The sequence below is a fragment of the Lepus europaeus genome, chromosome 3, assembly GCF_033115175.1.
Source record: "Lepus europaeus isolate LE1 chromosome 3, mLepTim1.pri, whole genome shotgun sequence".
NCBI classification, from domain to species: domain Eukaryota; kingdom Metazoa; phylum Chordata; class Mammalia; order Lagomorpha; family Leporidae; genus Lepus; species Lepus europaeus.
Genome location: NC_084829.1, coordinates 122,249,133 through 122,268,654, shown reverse-complemented (window position 1 = coordinate 122,268,654; position 19,522 = coordinate 122,249,133). Strand labels below are relative to the sequence as shown.

Here is a 19,522-nt window from a genome sequence, read left to right as displayed (position 1 = left end):
GAAGATTCAATACATGATCCTTTCAAAAAATGCTACATGCTCTGAAACTCTTTTTAAAACACACTGTAGATCATGCTTGGAAATCAGTAAAACTTTCAGGCCAAAAGCTAATTGAATCTTTGACTTTTTCAGGGTGTTATTACACTTCATCACAGAATTACACTTTTCTTAAGTGTGAAACAGGCACTTACGTGAGATGAGGCTCAGTTAATAAAAAGCTACAAGTATTACTTGGAAAAAAAGACAAATGACTATCACTAATTTTATTGCTTTCATAAACTCATTACTTTTTAAGAACCCCCATGTCTCTAGCTCTGTTTCATTAGGGATAAAAGAGTTACACAAAACCCATTACTTGATATCAGTCTGTATAAAATACTGAAATGGGAGCTGCTAAGATGTTGCATCTGTTCACAAGGCTGTTATAGTAGGGACTTCTGATTGAGACAGCTGGATGGATTCATTGATACCTCTGGTTTCTTTGAAATCTAAGTCTCTATGTAAGTGAAGAATGGGGTTTACAATTAGAAAGTCAAACTAATACATTTTTACTCCTCATTAATTGGACTCTGATTCACTAAATTACTTTTTTGATAGAAGGCAGATAGAAGAGAGATTACGCTTAACTCTCCATTCATTATCATTTTCAAGCACAGCTAAATCATACTTTTATTCATTCTCTCTGAAAATGACAGATCTTTGAAAGTGTAGACATACAAATGTACCATCCTTTATCATTCCAAGGAGGGTGGCAGTATGCCTCCTCATTCAATTTGTTCTGGACAAGTGTGGCTCATCATTAGGATGACTCTGTCAGAACCTATCACCAGATACATGTTAGGCAATAAAGTGCATGGGTTCTGTAATCAGAGAGAAATGGGGTAAGAACTCCATCTTCAAGAGGCAGAATGGTGTGGTAAGTACAGTGTAACCTCTGGGACCAGATACCTGTTTATGAATTCCAGTTTCTCCACTGGGATCTGAGGTCTCTCTGACCTTCAATTGTCCCATTTGTAACATGGGAATAATACTAACATTCTCCTCACAGATTTGCTGAGGATTTGAAATCTGTTAACATTTGTAAGTAATTTAAACAGGAGTTGACACAGAGCAAGTGTATGCTATGAAACAAACTTAATCTCCATACAAGAGACTCTGATGGAGACAACTTTGCATTCATAGTCTAGCTCTGCCACTCACTAGTTCTGTGACTCTGGTGGGCACAGAATTACCCCGGCTTCACCTGTACAGAAGACTCAATAGAAGGGTAAACAAACCTGTGTTGTTTCCAGGCTTGAATGCATTGGATCATATAAAATAACTTCAAAGGACAAAGCAGTTGTTGAATGTGAAAAAATATTAACTTTTATTATCATCATTGAAAGTGATAATCTCATAATTTTTTTCAGATTTTCCCACTAACTCAATGCACATTACATGTAAACATTTCCGGACATGTTGCCATCTCCGTCTTTCTTACTACACATATAAAACTGCATAACCAGCCAACAACAAAATTCAACTCTAGAAAACTGAGCTTTTCATGAACTCTGACTAGAGTATGCACCAGGATTTCTTTGTGGTGGGGAAGGGTGGCACCTGTGCCTTTCCTCAGACTCAAATGACATATTGTAACATCCTTTTCTATGCTAATCTCTTATACTCATTCTATTCAAATCTCCCTGTAAAATCTACTTATATTCAACTCTTCCAATGACTTGAAGTTGAAATATTCACTGTTTCCTTGCTGATTCTTCAAATACTTCCCCAATTTCTTTCTCTAAGTCTCTTCTCTCATATTCTAGGTTTATTTGCACAAAATACATATAAAATAATCCCTCCCTGAGCAGCCATCACTGGTTGAGGAATTCAGTAGTGATTATTCAGACTTCCACATAAGATTTCCACCTAATTGTCTTTTCCACCCTTTCCAGAACTTTTCCTTTACAACCCGAATAACTTCTCTCTTTGCTGTCTCTGACATTTCTACAATATGTAATATATAATATGTAATATGTTGCCTTACTTTTAAATTTGTCATCTCTTGAAATAAGAACTAAGAATCTAATGAACAGATAAGACGAGCAATTTTGTGTCCCATTTTCTCATTTTATGTAAAATTTATCCAAAAAGCCTCCATTTCTTCCAAGAGAAGAATTGCACACTGATGTGCTTTATCCCTTTCCTACATGAACAACTGATGTGCAAAAATCTAAACAAACAATACAAAGCTAATCTTCTTTCAGATAATTACAAGTATTAAAGATGTGCTGTGAAAGTTAAAGATCTCTCAACTTTATGTTGTAAGAATTATTTCTGACTTAATATTATTTCCATTCAATTGCAATATGAGCTTATAACTTGAATGCACAAAAGATTTAGAGATTTAATTAAAAGTCTTTTACCATCAGTTTTATTGTGGCAAAAATAACAAAAGTAGAATATGTCTAAGATATACAATGAAATGCTTAGATATACATGAAAAATTAATTACCCAAATAAATAATGACATATCTGTCATTCCACTTATTTACTTTCTAAAAAATAAATTTGTGTTGAGAATGCTTATGATCTGATTTCAGAAAATTTCAATTTTACAACATACTATATGTGTGCTTGGATATTTGCCCATAAGTGGGATTTCTGGATCCCATGGAAATTTCATTTTTAATTTTTTACAAAATCTCCAAGTTGCTTTCCATACAGGTTGAACCAGTTGATATTCCACCAATAGAGTACAAAGTTTTCTTGTTCTCTAAATTATTATGGAACATCATTTGACCTTTTGATGATACCTAGCCTAACAGATGTGAGGTGATCTCAATGTCATTTTAGTTTTTCATGTTGGCAAAAATTAGTGATGTGGAGCACCTTTCCATGAACCTATTGGCCATTTATCTTTTTTCTTTAGAAAAGTTGTCTATTCAGGTTCATTGATCATTTTTAATGGGGTTATTTGGATGTTTTTGCTAGAGTTGTTTGAGTTTCCTATATGTTTTTTGGCTATTAGCCCCCTATGGAAAGAAGGGCGAATATTTACATTCATTCTATAAAATGATTTTCATTTTTCCATGTTTTTCCTTTGCTGTGCAGAAGCTTGTTAGTTTGAAATAGTCCCATTTGTTTATTCTTGGTTCTAGCTGTGCTCCTGGTGTCAGATCCATAGAATAATCACACAGACCTATTGGGATTTTTTCCTAGGATTTTTATGGTTTCAGGTCTTACAATTAAGTCTTTACTGCATTTTGAGTGGCTTTTTATGTCTGAAGATAAAAGTACAATTTCAATTTTTGCTTTAGTGTGTATTCAATCTTTTCCAATTTTGTTAATTAAAGATAATATCTTATCCTCATTGCGGTTCTGTTCACTTCCGTTAAGGATGAAATGACCCATGTGTATTCATGGATTTATCCTGGAGCTTTCAACAATCTTCAAAAGGACTAAAACCCTTGAATCAGTGCACTCATAATTTGTGTGGATGTGTGTTGTTCTCTTCATCTAGTCTGTATGCATGAATTCATTTGCCTCAAATTTCCTAAATCCGAAAAGTGACTGTGAGTTTTGGAAAGAGTCTTAGAAGTCAGAGGAGATCAAATTGGGAAGAAAGTCACTGTGGCCCCTCCTCTCACAAATCTTTGCCAAACTGCTGAACACATTAGAGCACAGCTCCACATCTCTCTGAATCAGAAAAGTGCCTGGTTTGTCTACAGTCTCTTGGGAAAACTAGATGCTGAGTTTATAGATTAAGGGATCTTTTGATTCTTAAAAACCTTTAAATATAATATTTCCTTTTCGGAAACTGGAAAAGAGACTGTAATTTTATGTTACTTTTTTCTATCCTCTAGAAGAAGGCTTTGAAGATGTCCCAGCTTCAAAGAAAGCTAAAGGTGAGTTTGTTTACTTTGGCTCATGTTCATGTTTTTTTTTTTTTTTTTCTTTTCCTGAAGGTTGTATTGGTATTGGTTTATCTGTGTTGTTTATTTAGCTGTTCTTGATCTAGTCCTCAGATTTCCAGGCAATGTTCACATGGTAGACTTTTTGTTAAACAAATAAGTTTTCAACATTATTTAGAAAACATATCCTGAGACACTGAAGACACTAGTAATTTTCAAGTGTATTATTTGGGCAATCTTCAGAATAATATATTTTTTTTTCTTCTGGGAGTGGAATGCACTTTTTAATACAGCAAGACTCTTTTTTTTTATTTTTTTTTTACTTTTATTTAATGAATATAAATTTCCAAAGTATAGCCCATGGGTTACAATGGCTTCCCCCCTCCCATAACTTCTCTCCCGCCCGCAATCCTCCCCCTTCCCTCTCCCTCTCCCCTTCCATTCATGTAAAGATTCATTTTCAATTCTCTTTGTATACAGAAGATCAGTTTAGTATATATTAGGTAAAGATTTAAACATTTTGCCCATATAGCAACACAAAGTGAAAAAACTACCATTGGATTACTAATTATAGCATTAAATAGCAATGTACAGCACATTAAAGACAGAGATCCTACATAATTTTTTTTTCAAATTAATTAATTTTCTATGCCATTTCCATTTTAACACCAGGTTTTTTTTTTTTTTCATTTCCAATTCTCTTTATATACAGAAGATCAATTCAGTATATAATTAGTAAAGACCTCATCAGTTTGTGCCCACACAGAAACGCAAAGTATAAAAATACTGTTTCAGTACTAGTTATAGCATCACTTCGCTTTAGACATGAATATAAATTTCCAAAGTACAGCTTATGGGTTACAATGGCTTCCGCCCTCCCATAACTTCCCTCCCACCCGCAACCCTCCTCTTTCCCTCTCCCTCTCCCCTTCCATTCACATCAAGATTCATTTTCAATTCTCTTTATATACAGAAGATCAGTTTAGTATATGTTAAGTAAAGATTTCAACAGTTTGCCCCCATATAGCAACACAAAGTGAAAAAATACTGTTGAAGTAATAGTTATACCATTAAATCACAATGTACAGCACATTAAAGACAGAGATCCTACATGATATTTTTTTTAAATTGATTAATTTTCTATGCAATTTCCAATTTAACACTAGGTGTTTTTTTTTTCATTTTCAATTATCTTTATATACAGGAGATCGATTCAGTATATACTAAGTAAAGATTTCATCAGTTTGCACCCACACAGAAACACAAAGTGTAAAAATATTGTTTTAGTACTAGTTATAGCCTTACTTCACATTGGACAACACATTAAGGACAGATCCCACATGGGATGTAAGTGTACAGTGACTCCTGTTGTTGACTTAACAATTTGACACTCTTGTTTATGGCGTCAGTAATCTCCCTAGGCTCTAGTCATGAGTTGTCAAGGCTATGGAAGCCTTTAGGGTTCACCGACTTTGATCTTATTCTGATAGTGTCATAGTCAAAGTGGAATTTCTCTCCTCCCTTCAGAGAAAGGTACCTCCTTCTTTGATGGCCCCGTTCTTTCCACTGGGATCTCACTCACACAGATCTTTCATTTAGGTCTTCTTTATTTTTTTTTCCAGAGTGTCTTGGCTTTCCATGCCTAAAATACTCTCATGGGCTCTTCAGCCAGATCCAAATGCCTTAAGGGCTGATTCTGAGGCCAGAGTGCTATTTAGGGCATCTGCCATTCTATGAGTCTGCTGTGTATCCTGCTTCCCATGTTGGATGGTTCTCTCCCTTTTTGATTCTATCAATTAGTATTAGCAGACACTAGTCTTGTTTTTGTGATCCCTTTGACTCTTAGACCTTTCAGATTGATCAATTGTGAACTGAAATTGATCACTTGGACCAGTGAGATGGCATTGGTACATGCCACCTTGATGGAATTGTATTGGAATCCCCTGGCACGTTTCTAACTCCACCATCAACAGTAGACTGGATAAAGAAATTATGGGACATGTACTCTATAGAATACTATACAGCAGTAAAAAACAATGAAACCTGGTCATTTGAACAAGATGGAGGAATCTGGAAAACATCATGCTGAGTGAATTAAGTCAGTCCCAAAGAGACAAATATTTGTTTTCCCTGATCAGTGACAACTAACTGAGCACCAAAGGGTAAACCTGTTGAAGTGAAATGGACACTATAAGAAACAATGACCTGATCAGCTCTTGTCCTGACTGTTGATGAACAATGTAATACTTAAAACTTTTTAGTACTTGTTGTTGTTGTTGTTGTTGTTATAGTACTAGTGGTTGAACTCTGTAATTAGCACACAATTATTCTTAGGTGTTTAAATTTTAACTGAAAAGTGATCCCTGTTAAATATAAGAGTGGGAAAAAGAGAGGGAGGAGATGTACAATTTGGGGCATGCTCAATCAGACTTGCCCCAAATGCATAATCTTAATAAAATCTTTTGTGGACAAATCATCCTCACTTGTGAAGTGAGAGTTTGAACTAACTCAATAATTTTGTTTTGTTTCATTTAAGTCTGATTTTGTAGTTTGGGGTTGGTGAAATGAGGTATTTCCTATTACATTTTTAAACTTGGCTGAGATAATATAAGAGTTTACCTAAGAATTATACTTGCCACTAAATTTAAGTTGTGGCAATGCCCAAACATAATTAACAATGTGTAAGAATGTGGTCTGACAAAAGACCTAAGGGGATAAGTAACTAAATATGGAAAAAATATGACATTTTCACTTGCATTTATATTTTTTAATATTTAATTTTTATATTAAAATATTGAATTATTAAAAATAACAATTATCAAGGCATGTTGCTCCTAGATCAGTGTTTCTAAGACTTAATTGTAGAAACTATAGGTTTTCTTGAAATGTCTAGACTCGATATTTAGAATAGGAATTTACTTCTCCCCAAAAAATTACTGGTTCTTGGATCACACTTTGAAGGACAAGTCTCTTGAATATATCAAATACTTTGATAACATCTATAAACCTAATTTTTTATGAAATGCTCTCACACACCTGCATTTTCTTATCATTTCTGGCCTTTATTGAAATCCTCTCCCAATCAATCCACAGACACAAGTTAAGCATTTTTAATGTAAAGAGCAAAGTTCATATAGATACCTTCAAAAGACCCATCATAGGTCAACACATAACGTATATTAAGAAAGAACATGAAATTTCTTCAGTCATCTGAGAAGGGGACTTAAAATTGCTTGAATAAAATCTTTCAATTATAGCCATATTCCACCTTTACTATTCTATAACAAAAAGATTTTCTGCAGAAAGGAATGTATGTTAGCTGGCCCTCATCTTTCAATACCCAACACATCAGGTTTACACTTTTTCTTGAAGCCATTGCTTGCAGCATGCCACTTTTCCCTTCATTGGCTCTGCTTCTATCTCGGAATCTTTGCTGTTAAATTTCATAAAGTATAAATGGAATCATAATGAAAACATAGAGCGTACTCATTATAAAGAGGATAGGTGACTGTACCAATACACTGTGCTCTTATTTAGGTATTCTTAGGCCCATGCATTGGTCAATAGCTGTAAGTGTATAAATTATTTATTTTCATATTTTTATATCCACTAGAAGAAGCTGAAGAGGTATCTTCTACAAAGAAGCAAAAGAGTAAGTCTATAATTAGATTAAATATGTGAAGTAATGAATTAGTACTAAAGATCAAATATATAAGCTTAAACTTTAGGCTTCCTTTAAGAAGACCAGCATTAGAACAAAAATACTTTTAGCATAAAACATGTAGAATAACATTCAAGTAGATCATTTATAATTCCAAGATAATTTTGTCACTTATTATGTCAGGCAAGAGGCACATAGTTGGAGGAATCATAAGTGATGAGGGAAGTTGCATTTATTGCAAACCATTCTACACTGTTCTGATTCTGAGTACTCTAGCTGAATCCATGCTTAAATGTGTGTTAGTGTCTGCTTTATAATAGGAAGACTGAAGTGTTATGCTCAACATTTTTATATTAAGTAGAAATAGGTTTTAGCAATTCAATTTCTTAGAAACTTACTGCTAAGATTTAAAGTCCTTTTCTTTATCCTTCTGGATACATGACAGGCTCTTAATATCCAATCTTTGAGATTTTTCATTTTAGAATGCAATCAATATTCATATGCAGTTACAAAATTCAATGTCTAAGATCCTCATTAGTCCATTTCTTCCAAATTATAGGCTTAGATGGAGATTGGATTGGCATATACATAAAATAAAGTCACTGCTGAATAGATTAAATGAAGCAATTTTCGAAATAGGTATAACCAAAATTTCATATACCACATTTCAAGCACATTACTAGACGTTTATTAAGGAAATAACGTTGTTGCATTCTGCAATGCTTCTTATATGTATTTTGTAGGAAATTACTAAAATATCCTTTATAGTAGCATATGCTTCCCACTCTGTATAATAGTTGATTCATTGACCAAGTATTTAGTATCTACTTTTCCATATTTTGCATCCAATACTGAGATAATTGTACTTGATAACAAAGACACTCATTATAAACTGTAACACAGGGTCCTGCACATGGCTCACTTGGTTAATGCTCCGCCTGTGGCACCTGCATCCCATATGGGCACTGGGTTCTAGTCCCGGTTGCTCCTCTTCCAGTCCAGCTCTCTACTGTGGCCTGGGAGGGCAGTGGAGGATGGCCCAAGTGCTTGGGCCCCTGCACCCACATGGGAGACCAGGAAGAAGCACCTGGCTCCTGGCTTCGGATTGGCGAAATTCCAGCCGTAGCGGCCATTTGGGGGATGAACCAACAGAAGGAAGACCTTTCTCTCTGTCTTTCTTTCTCTCTCTCTCTAACTAACTCTGCCTATCCAAAAAAAAAAAAAAAAAAAAAAAAACCTGTAACACAATCAGTTTGTGATAAATATAGGAAATTAGCAGAGTCTTATGACACTTCTAGATATTATTGTAAAATAACAAGAAAAAATTGTAAGTTAACTGGGCATGTCTCTAGTTTTTCAGGAAATTTTTTCCGAATTGGTAATCAACTGGTAATACTTTGAAGCTATAACAGAAGCAGTTAAAATATCGTTCTTAATAAACAAATATTAAAGCATAATTCAGCAAGATAGATGCACTGTATCAATGCCATTTTCCTGTTTTTGATGTGATAATATAGTTTTGTTAAATGTATCACTGGGGCAAACCAAGTGTCCATACATGGGATCTCTGTTTTGTTTCTTACAATGGCATGACCCAACGTAAAACTACAAATTTAAAATCAATAAAACATAATTAAATATTTTTCATGAGAAGTTATCAAATATCTTAAATTCAGCTGAGAGTTTTATTTCATCATAATAGTATTTCCTATTTTAATTATACTATGGGTGATAATTTTGTAGCCTAATATTTTGATGAACCTTTTACACTGATTCTAAAATTTGCAGCAAGAATTATATATTCCTTAATAGTTATTCAACATCAGTTAAATGTGACAGACTAGTGTCCACATCTGACAAGGCACAGCTGAGTGGCCACCCATCCTTGATGCTCTTCCATCTTTAGCGCTGGGTATTGCCATCCCTCCATGATGCAGGCCAAGCTTTGTTGCCATCCATTTCTGCAGCCTACCCAAACCCAAAGTTCACCTAACCTCCACAACCTTACAGAAATGTAATTGGTTTTAATGTCTCTGTGTGAGGCTAGAACACAGAGAATATAATTGTGAATGAGACATAGTATAAAGAAGAAGCACTAAATTTGAGATTTATACAATCCTTGAAAATCAAAAGATTGAGATCGAATAACATCCGTGGTGATGCAATTTGACTAGCTTCCTCTGCCCATACTTGCTTTATTCCACTTCATATGCCCTTAGATTTACATAGAGTTGACTGTCTTCCCTGTCTACCATATAACACTAGATTCAATTATTTTTTTTCTGGCTTTCAGTAATGAGTCTGTGTTTGGTTGGTAGATTGTAAATGGATAGGATTGAAAACATGGAGCAGTCAAGAGGCACTTACAAAATATACAAGGGGGGGGGGGTTAAACTTAATTTCTCTCCGTCTCTCTTGTTGTAGCTCTTGCTCTCTCTCTTCTTTACTTTTGCTCTCATTTCCTTATATTTTCTTTTTGCTTAGATCCCTCCAGCTTCTCTATTCTTTATTGTGAACTATATTCAACCCACTGTGCTGTTCTGTGTCTGCATATCCATTATTCAACCTCTCCCTCTGTCTCTCCTCTCTCTCTACCTTTACAGTCTCAATTTGTTTTAACTTCCACATGTGGGAGAGAAGATACTGTATTTCTCTTTATGTGCCTGGCTTACTCTACTAGACATATTGACTTCCAGTTCCATCCATTGTTTTGCAAATGCCAGGATTTAGTTAATTTTTATGACTGAATAATATTTCATTGTGTATAAATACCACACTTAATTTATCTACTCATCCATCAATTTATTCATAGGCTGATTCTTTATGTTGCCATCTCTTAATAAAGCTACTACTTGGGTATACCAGCTCATGAGATTGGGGTTTTGGTCATATCTGTTGTACTATACTCCAGTGCCTTGCATTAACTCCCCTTTGTTGCTCTCTATTCAAAGTTACCACCTGGGTGCATTGCCTGAAAAAGTAACTAGGCCACCTTGGAAAGCTCTTGACTCCACAGACAGGGCAAATGGAAAACATAACCACTTTAGGATCAGCAAGCATCTCTGAAACATTAAAAAATACACATGAAACAAAGTCTGTTACTATGCATAGTGATAAACTCATATTTTGAATGCTACTTCTATGTAATAGTCACTCTAATTAGTATACACATCACAAGATTCTTATATGCTAAGTATATTGACTTCATCTACTAGGCCAGTTTCACTGCCATTTATTAAGTCCTTATATTGTACCAGGAAGCAATTTAAGCATATATGTTACTTCATTTAATTTTCACAATTTTTCCACGAGGTTTCTGTTGTCTTAACTTCATACATAATGAAACCAAGAAATAGTAAGGTTTAGTAACTTTTTAGGAGTGTATGAAGACTGTCTGGCTGCAAAAACTATAACCATATTTACAAAATTATATCACCTTATTGTTCTTGAACTTTGTCTCTGTTCATGTTCTGTTTTTACTCCCTATTCCATAGGTCCCATCAGTTTCTTCCAATGTGTGTATCTAGATGGATACAATGGTTATGGATTTCAGTTTCCTGTCACTCCTGCACAACATCCTGGAGAAAGCTCTGGCAAACCAAATTCTCCAGGACCGAAGCAATAAGGACAGTAGAGACACATGAACAACCTGTATAAGTGCTTTAGGTTTTTGAAAATGGGATCTTTTGTTTTGTCTACAAGTGCAATTGAAATCATGTGATGCAGATAATTTCTTGGAAAACATTTTACTCTTCTGCCTGATGTAGAAAGGAAGCGTGCATAAATAAATTGAATAACAAGCCAAAAATGTTGATGGGTTTGATGCTCAAGGATCTATTATTAGCATTTGCTGCTATGGGAAAGGGATGCTTGTATTTTTCTGTTTCTGCTCATTGTAAGATCGTATATGAATTAGCTTAAGATTAATAATATCAGTCTTTTAAATGTAATTTTCACAATTACAAAACAAAATTCCTTGTTTCAGTTAGATATTTTTAAATGATAACGTGGACTATGAGCTAAAATTAAAATGTACAGGAATTTATAAGAGCAACTTCTTTGTGAGCATGTGGGTATTTTACTCAAATTACCCAGTAAGTTGATCTTAACTGCTTCATTTTATTTAGGCTTATTTCTATTATATTTGTGGCTATGCTATAAAATAGGCAATAGTTACAACAAAAGTGCTGTAAGTTCCTTGAGAAACTACTTTACAGCTCAAAATACTTTTGAATTTTATAAAGGTTAAGATGGAGAATAACTATTTGACAAATCTTACTTCTAAATCTTAACTTCTAACTGCAGTTCATTTAGAAGTAAGATTTTTGTCATGAACTGCAGATAGGAATTTACTCTTGTGGAAACAACCAATTAAGTCCAGCAAATCTGGTGACTCATTTTTTAAAATATAAGCAAATTAGAAGTGGAATTTTCAGATTTCTCCAGAGTGGACCTTAACTAAAGTGTCACTTGATCGAAATTTTAGATCAAGCAGTAAATTTGGATGACAGATAAAAAATCTTTTTATTTCATATTAATACTTTCTTTCTGTGAAATTAAATGTTATTCTTCCTCAAAATGGAAAATATGAATGCCACAGAAGTTTGAGGAAGACATTTTAATGATAAGCACATTCTTGAAGTTTCTTACTTATTTAGTCATCAGTGCCAATAAAATGGATGGCAATTTATAACCTACTTATGAGTCATCACTGGTATGACTATTTTGGTTCTGTCATCTTTCTAGTGATAAAAACACTCATGTTCTTTACTGAACTTTTCTATAAACTCTAAAATTTATGCCTCTGTGACCTTTTCTCATGTTTACAGTTGCAGTTGAACTTATGACAAAAGAACTCAGGAATAATTGAGTTATCCTTTCTGGTATTATAATTAAGTTCAGCAAGGTCTGAGCTTGCCAGAGCTTACTCTAGCCAAGTGATTTATTCTCAAGGACTACCACCAATCATGGTACTTCAGGTCCAAGACACAGTTTTACTAAAAATCCTTAGGCTGGAGCATTAGTAATATATTCATGATCAACAATGGATTTTTGTGAAAGAAGTTGGCCTTGGCTGGATGCTGGTGGATCTAATTCACTCCACAAGAGCCAACATAACAAAGAACCAGGCTAATGACACTTTATCATGGGGGCAACCTGGAAGTGTACAATTTCAGGACTGACCAGATGATACCATCTTACAAAGCCCTTTCATGTAGTGATATTAATTTATGGCTAGGACAGTGGATAAAGTTCATGCTCAACCACTCCTCCACGCCTACTCAATATTATGGGTAAAAGAATCCAGAATAAACTGGATGATAGCTGTTCTAGATTTTTGTAGAACAGAATACTTCATCCATTAATTCTACCATTCTATGACTAATTTTTGAGAACTTACTCTTTGTCAAACACTGTGTTTGGCACTGGAAAATTACAAAATAAATTCTATTCCCAGTGCTATCCTGACAAAATGTGTGACTTTGGAAAACTTATTAAACAGACTATGTTTGTTTCTCTATGTGAAAAATAAGGATATGAAGATAAACAGCCTAATACTTTATAGAGGTACTGTTGAGATTGATAAAATACCTTGCTATAGATATGATATTAAGACATTTCTGAAATATATTTTCAGATATGGCACTGATTTTCCTGCTGAGTGCTTTTCTATATTACATTCTTGTTTCTTTCATTCTCATTATGAAAAGTATTTAAAGGCCGGCGCCGTGGCTTAATAGGCTAATCCTCCGCATTGCGGCGCCGGCACACCGGGTTCTAGTCCCGGTTGGGGCGCCGGATTCTATCCCGGTTGCCCCTCTTCCAGGCCAGCTCTCTGCTATGGCCCAGGAAGGCAGTGGAGGATGGCCCAGGTCCTTGGGCCCTGCACCCGCATAGGAGACCAGGAGAAGCTCCTGGCTCCTGGCTTCGGATCAGCGAGATGCGCTGGCCGCAGCGGCCATTGGAGGGTGAACCAATGGCAAAAAGGAAGACCTTTCTCTCTGTCTCTCTCTCACACTATCCACTCTGCCTGTCAAAAAAAAAGTATTTAATACAAAGTAAAAAATGACATGCTTTCATTGTAATTAGAATTAGACAAAGCGAATATAATGTAAACAACATTAATAACTGTTAAGCTTTATCTGATTAGCATTAGAATGATGGCAGCATTTTAAAATATTATCTAAAATGTCATATGTTTGTATGTTTCCATGAATAAAATATTTCCAGTCCTTTCAAGTTTGGTTCTTTGCAATCTAAAAAGAAAAGATAAATGAGTAAGAATCATTGTCTTTAATAGTTCATTCATAATTCATGTTACCTTGGCCATTAATATATAATCATTTATTAATTGTTTTATTTCCCTATTTTGTCCAGTTGTTAAAGCTACTCTCCTCACGCTCTTATTCTTCCATACCTGTCTCCCAAATTTTATAGTAGAAAGTCTGTAGAAAACATCAATCAATTTTACCTTAGGTTTCATATTCATAAAGCCTAATAAATCATAATTCAAATGGGGCAAGAGTATTTTGGAAAAGTCCCATGAAAAGTATTTGTTTGTTGACTCATTCTGATATATCCTTGTCAAAAACTCCTTGCAAAAATATTTCAGAAAATGATACTGCATATTTAGGAGGTCAGTTTATGTCTGAGTAATTTAACTGAGAAAAAAAGCAAATAAAATAACAAATATTGCTAATTAAGAGCATTCGCACTGGCTAATCCTCCACCTGTGGCACCTGCACCCCGTGTTCTAGTCCCAGTTGGGGCGCCAGATTCTGTCCCTGTTGCTCCTCTTCCATTCCAGCTCTCTGCTGTGGCCCGGGAAGGCAGTGGAGGATGGCCCAAGTGCTTGGGCCCTGCACCCGCATGGGAGACCAGGAGGAAGCACCTGGCTCCTGGCTTCGGATCAGCGCAGCACACTGGCCACAGCGGCCATTTGGGGAAAAACCAACGGAAGGAAGACCTTTCTCTCTGTCTCTCTATCTTTCACTGTCTAACTCTGCATGTCAAAGAAAAAAAAAATCCAAAGAATATTTAGCTAAATTGGACCATACAGAAATGAACTAATTTCTAGAGAAACTCAGAAATTTATTCAAATCCACTGATAACTTCAAAGTCAGACTTACAACCTTGGTAAGCTACTTCCTAAGTATCTTTGACCAAGTTCCTCAGGGTATTTTTACAAATCTTTGCCAACATCACAAACTTCATCTTTAAATAACAAATCTAATCTGTGCTAGCAAAGTAACTCTATAATTTTTGTCCCCTGAAAGGTATCTTAAAAGCATTTCAAGATTTGGCAGCTTGCAGAGACTGAAGTGATGTATTATGCAAATTATATCTCACCTACCTGAGTCCATTAGAGTGACTTCTAGGTAGTTCCCAGGGATTCATATGTGTTTGCAGCATTGCACAGGCACAATGGTCCCACTTCTGCATGAACTGTGCCACACTTGTCCACTACCTTCTGGAATAGCCAGCCTCAGCATAGCCTCCGGAGACCAGTACATTGATATCAATAGCTTATGTGCCAGAACACTACTTGCCAGGCAGATAAATGGAGCACATGTACATTGCCCATGGAGACTGACAAGTATATTCTTGCCAGCATGCATGAGCACTATGCCCCATCTGCCTGGTCCCCTTGGAGTTGCTACACAATGTGCACCCCCTGCACATTATTATGTGTGCTTCTCCTATGAAAGCTGATAAAGTGTCTCTAGTTCCACATGGCTCACTGTGATGGATGAATACTTTGACCCAAGTATCACATTCACTGTATCCCAAATCCATAAATTATAGCCAAAAAAGCTACACAGAAACTAAACTTTGGTGTCCAATGGGAACCAAATATAACACAGCCTACAAAATTGACCCATTGTTGGAAGAAAGCCTTTTACTAAGAAATTTTACTATATAATTGACATGAGAAATGGACCACTGTCAGTGTAGGAACACAAGAATTATTTTTAAAAGAGAGTAATGTGAAGCCCCAAAGGAACACAGTAAATCCCAAGCAATAGACCCCAAGAAAAGGAAACCAATGAAAGAACATCAATTCAAATTGGGATTGACTCAAAGGAATGACTGTGAGTAAAATCAATGGATGGTGAGTGAATACAGATAATTCAATGAAATTAGAAAAACAGTTCATGGTGTCAATGAAAAATTAATTGAAGAAACTGAGATAATGAAAGAGAACAACCAAACAAAAATGTTGGTGCTGAAAAAGTCAAACATTCAATTTAAAAATATAGTTGAGCTTCTCAACTGACTAGATAAAGCAAAGAAAGATTTTATTAAATTGAAGATTAGTGTTTTCAACAATCCAGTTAGAAAACACATCAAATTTATAAGACACAGCAAAAGCAGTCTTAAAATAAATATTTATGAGAATAAGTACTTACATTTAAAAAAGGAATATTTCTCATTTGTTTTGTTTCTGAATACTAATCTATTTTTGAGGAATTTATTTATACATTAGTTTATCAGGGTCACAGTAAGTGTAGGCCAGCTACACTATAACACAATTCTCATTAATTCTGATGTTAATGTGACATGAATAGAAAGAGAATAGAGCCAATGTTGGTTATGTATACAATTCTAAGATTTCTTCCTTCCTTCTTTCATTCTCTCTTTTTTTAACTTTCGAGATAACAGATTTTTAATTTACAATATAATAAAGCAGGTGCTATAGGAATAAAAGAATAACTAGGAATTGTTCAAACAACTGTATAGCAACAAACTGGAAAATCTAGGAGAGATGCATTGATTTCAGGACACATATAAATTACCAAAATGGAGGCACAAAGGCATAGAAAACCTGAACGGACCAATAACCAAACCTGAGATTGAATCAGTAATAAAGAGCCACCCAGCAAAAAAAAGCTCAATACCAGATGGCTTCAATACTTAATTCTACCAAAGTTTTAAGGAAGAACTAATTTCAATACTTGATAAACTATTTGAAACAATTGAAAGGAACAGTCTCCTTCTAAAGTCACTCTATGAGGTTAGCATTACCTTAATACCAAATTGAGAGAAAGAGACAACAGTCAAAAAGAACTACAGTTCAGTATCCCTGATGAACATAGATGCAAAAATTCTCAATACTAGCAAATTGAATCCAACAACATATCACAAAGATCATCCACCCAGATCAAGTGGGATTTATCCCAGGGATGTAAGGATGGTTAAACATATCCAAATCAATACATGTAACTCAACACATCCATAAAATGAAGGATAACAGCCATATGATTATATCAGTATATGCAGAGAAAAAATTTGAAAAAATAGCAACTTTTTATGTTAAAAAAAACATTAAAAATTGACTAGACAGAGAACACACCTGTATACAACCAAGGTTATGTGTGTGAATATATATACTTATGTATATGTTATATACATTTATATATATACATACATTTATATGTATATATAAAAACTACAACCTACATTGTAGTCAAGAGGAAAAAGTTGAAAGCATTTGCAATAACATCCAGAACCAAGATGCCCATCTCACCATTACTATTCAATGTTGTTCCAGAACCTCTAGCCAGAGCCATTAGAGAAACAAAAATAAACAGAAGAAAATAGAAATATTTCAAGTAAAAAGACTAAGAATTAAGGTCAGGAAACCAGAAAAGGAAAAATAAATCAAACCCCAAATTCATGAAAAGAAAGAATGATGATCAGGGTAGAATAATGAAATAGATATTGGAAAACAAAACACAAAAGATCAACAAAGCAAGTTTTTAAGATAAGAACTGAAAAAAACTTTAATAGACTAGACTAACCAGAAAAAAGAAAAATAAAATAAAAGAGGAAATACCAAGACAAAATCAAACATGAAAATGTTGAGACATTAAAAAATGCAAATGATAGTTAAAAACTATTATGAACTACTATATGCCAACAAATCAGAAATCCTGAAGAAATAGATACATTTTTGAATAAACATAACCTGCCAAATTGAAGCATGAAGACCAAAAATATGTGAGCAGACCAATATTTTTTCTCTTTTCTTTTTTTTTTTTTTTTTTTTTTGACAGGCAGAGTTAGACAGTGAGAGAGAGAGAGAGAGAGAGAAAGGTCTTCTTTCTGTTGGTTCACCCCCCAAATGGCCATAGTGGCCAGTGCACTGAGCCAATCCGAAGCCAGGACCCAAGTGCTTCCTCCTGGTCTCCCATGTGGGTGCAGAGCCCAAGCACTTGGGCCACCCTCCACTGCCTTCCTGGGCCACAGCAGAGAGCTGGAATGAAAGAGGAGCAACTAGGACAGAATCCAGCACCCCGACCAGAATTAGAACCCGGGGTACTGGCGCTGCAAGTGAAGGATTAGCCTAGTGAGCAGCAGCACTGACCCATAGTTTTTCATTAGACTGAATTAGTAATAAAATTGTCCCCAACAAAGAAATACTGATGATCTCATTGCTTCACTGCAATATTTTATAAAATATTTAGAAAACTACTATCACAAATTATTCCCAAACTATTTCAAAAAAAATTAAAATGGAGAGACTTTCAATCTCATCTGATATAGGCAGAATTACCCTGGTACCAAAACCATAGGGCACAACAATATAGGAAAACAGTAGACCAATATCCCTGATGAACATGGATGCAAACATGCACAACAGAATCTATCAAATCAAACAGCACATCAGAAAGATCACAGAACATGATCTCAAGTTAATTTACCCTAGGGATGCAAGGAAGATCCAATGTATGCAAATAAATAAACATAAAACATCACACCACAAACGAAGTTCAAAAATGATATGTTCACTTCATTCTATGCAGAAAAAGCATTCAACAAAATTCCACATCCATTCCTAAGAACTCTGAAATAATATCATGAATGGTAAGAATGAATTAATTATGTGTAGAAGGAATTCCTTAACAAAATAAAGGCTATTTAACAAAAACCCACAGGCAACATAATATTGAAAAAGGAAAAGCTGACAGTGTCTACTCTAGGATCTAGAAAAAGACAAGATATACACTTCTTTATGAAAGCAATAAGGTGAAACAGAGAAACAATAGGCATACAAATTGAAGGGAAGAAGTCACTTGTTCTGCTTTGCAGACAACATTATTCCATATATAGAGAAGTATAAAGATACACTAAGAGACTATTAAGCTACTAAATGAATTAAATGAAGTTGTAGGAAAGAAAATCAACATTCAAAAATCTGTAACATTTTCATATACCAACAAAGAACTTGTAGAGAATGAAAAAAAAAGGGCATACTGTTAGTAGATATAATCTCTATCTATTCATCTATTATCTATCTATCTATCTATTATCCATTATCGCCACAGTACTTTGCTAGTTAGTAGCCTTACTAGAGTGAGAACTCAAATCTTTTCGCTTTTTTTTATCAAACTTGTACATATCCTTCACATCCTGTATATCTGTAAATTTTCACCACCATAAAATTTCCCTTTGTTATTTTCAAACTGATTAAGACATGGAAACTCAGCACAAATTCTTGGCAACTTTCCTCTTGTTCATATTACAGGTAAGCAAAAATAAGAATAATAAATAATTGTGAAACACATTTGAACTCTAAAAAGAAGCTCAGGAAAGATGAAACTGAGTTGTTGCATATTAACATTTGTCATGCATATTCAGTAGGAAGCACTTATCAGCAGAGTAGTAAGAACAAAGGACTTTTTTGGTTTCTCACACAGCCACACTCTGCCACTCCAGGCCATGTACTCTCTTCAAAGTCATTGATTGCTTTATATTTTTCCTTGTTGAACTTGTAGCATGAACTAATTACTTGCATGAAATCATCAGTGCTCTTTTACTTTTTGACCAACCCCATCTAGATTCACTTAAATAATTTAATAGTAGGTCTGCAGAATATGTCATACGCTAAGTAGATCTTTCAGGCCAGATGTGTTTTCAGATAAAGTGTGTGGTGGACAGCCAATCAGACAATTCACCCTGAAAC

The 19,522-nt window shown here is 34.8% G+C and overlaps 1 protein-coding gene across 1 annotated transcript in view; it reads left to right on the top strand.

Annotated features, from left to right (window-relative positions):
* LOC133756651 (triadin-like) overlaps window positions 1-19,522 on the top strand; it is a 284,878-nt gene that overhangs the window by 221,370 nt on the left and 43,986 nt on the right. The window contains exon 19 of the mRNA XM_062187259.1: window positions 3,846-3,887. Coding sequence (XP_062043243.1) covers window positions 3,846-3,887 — 42 coding nt within the window. The remainder of the gene's footprint in view (window positions 1-3,845; window positions 3,888-19,522) is intronic.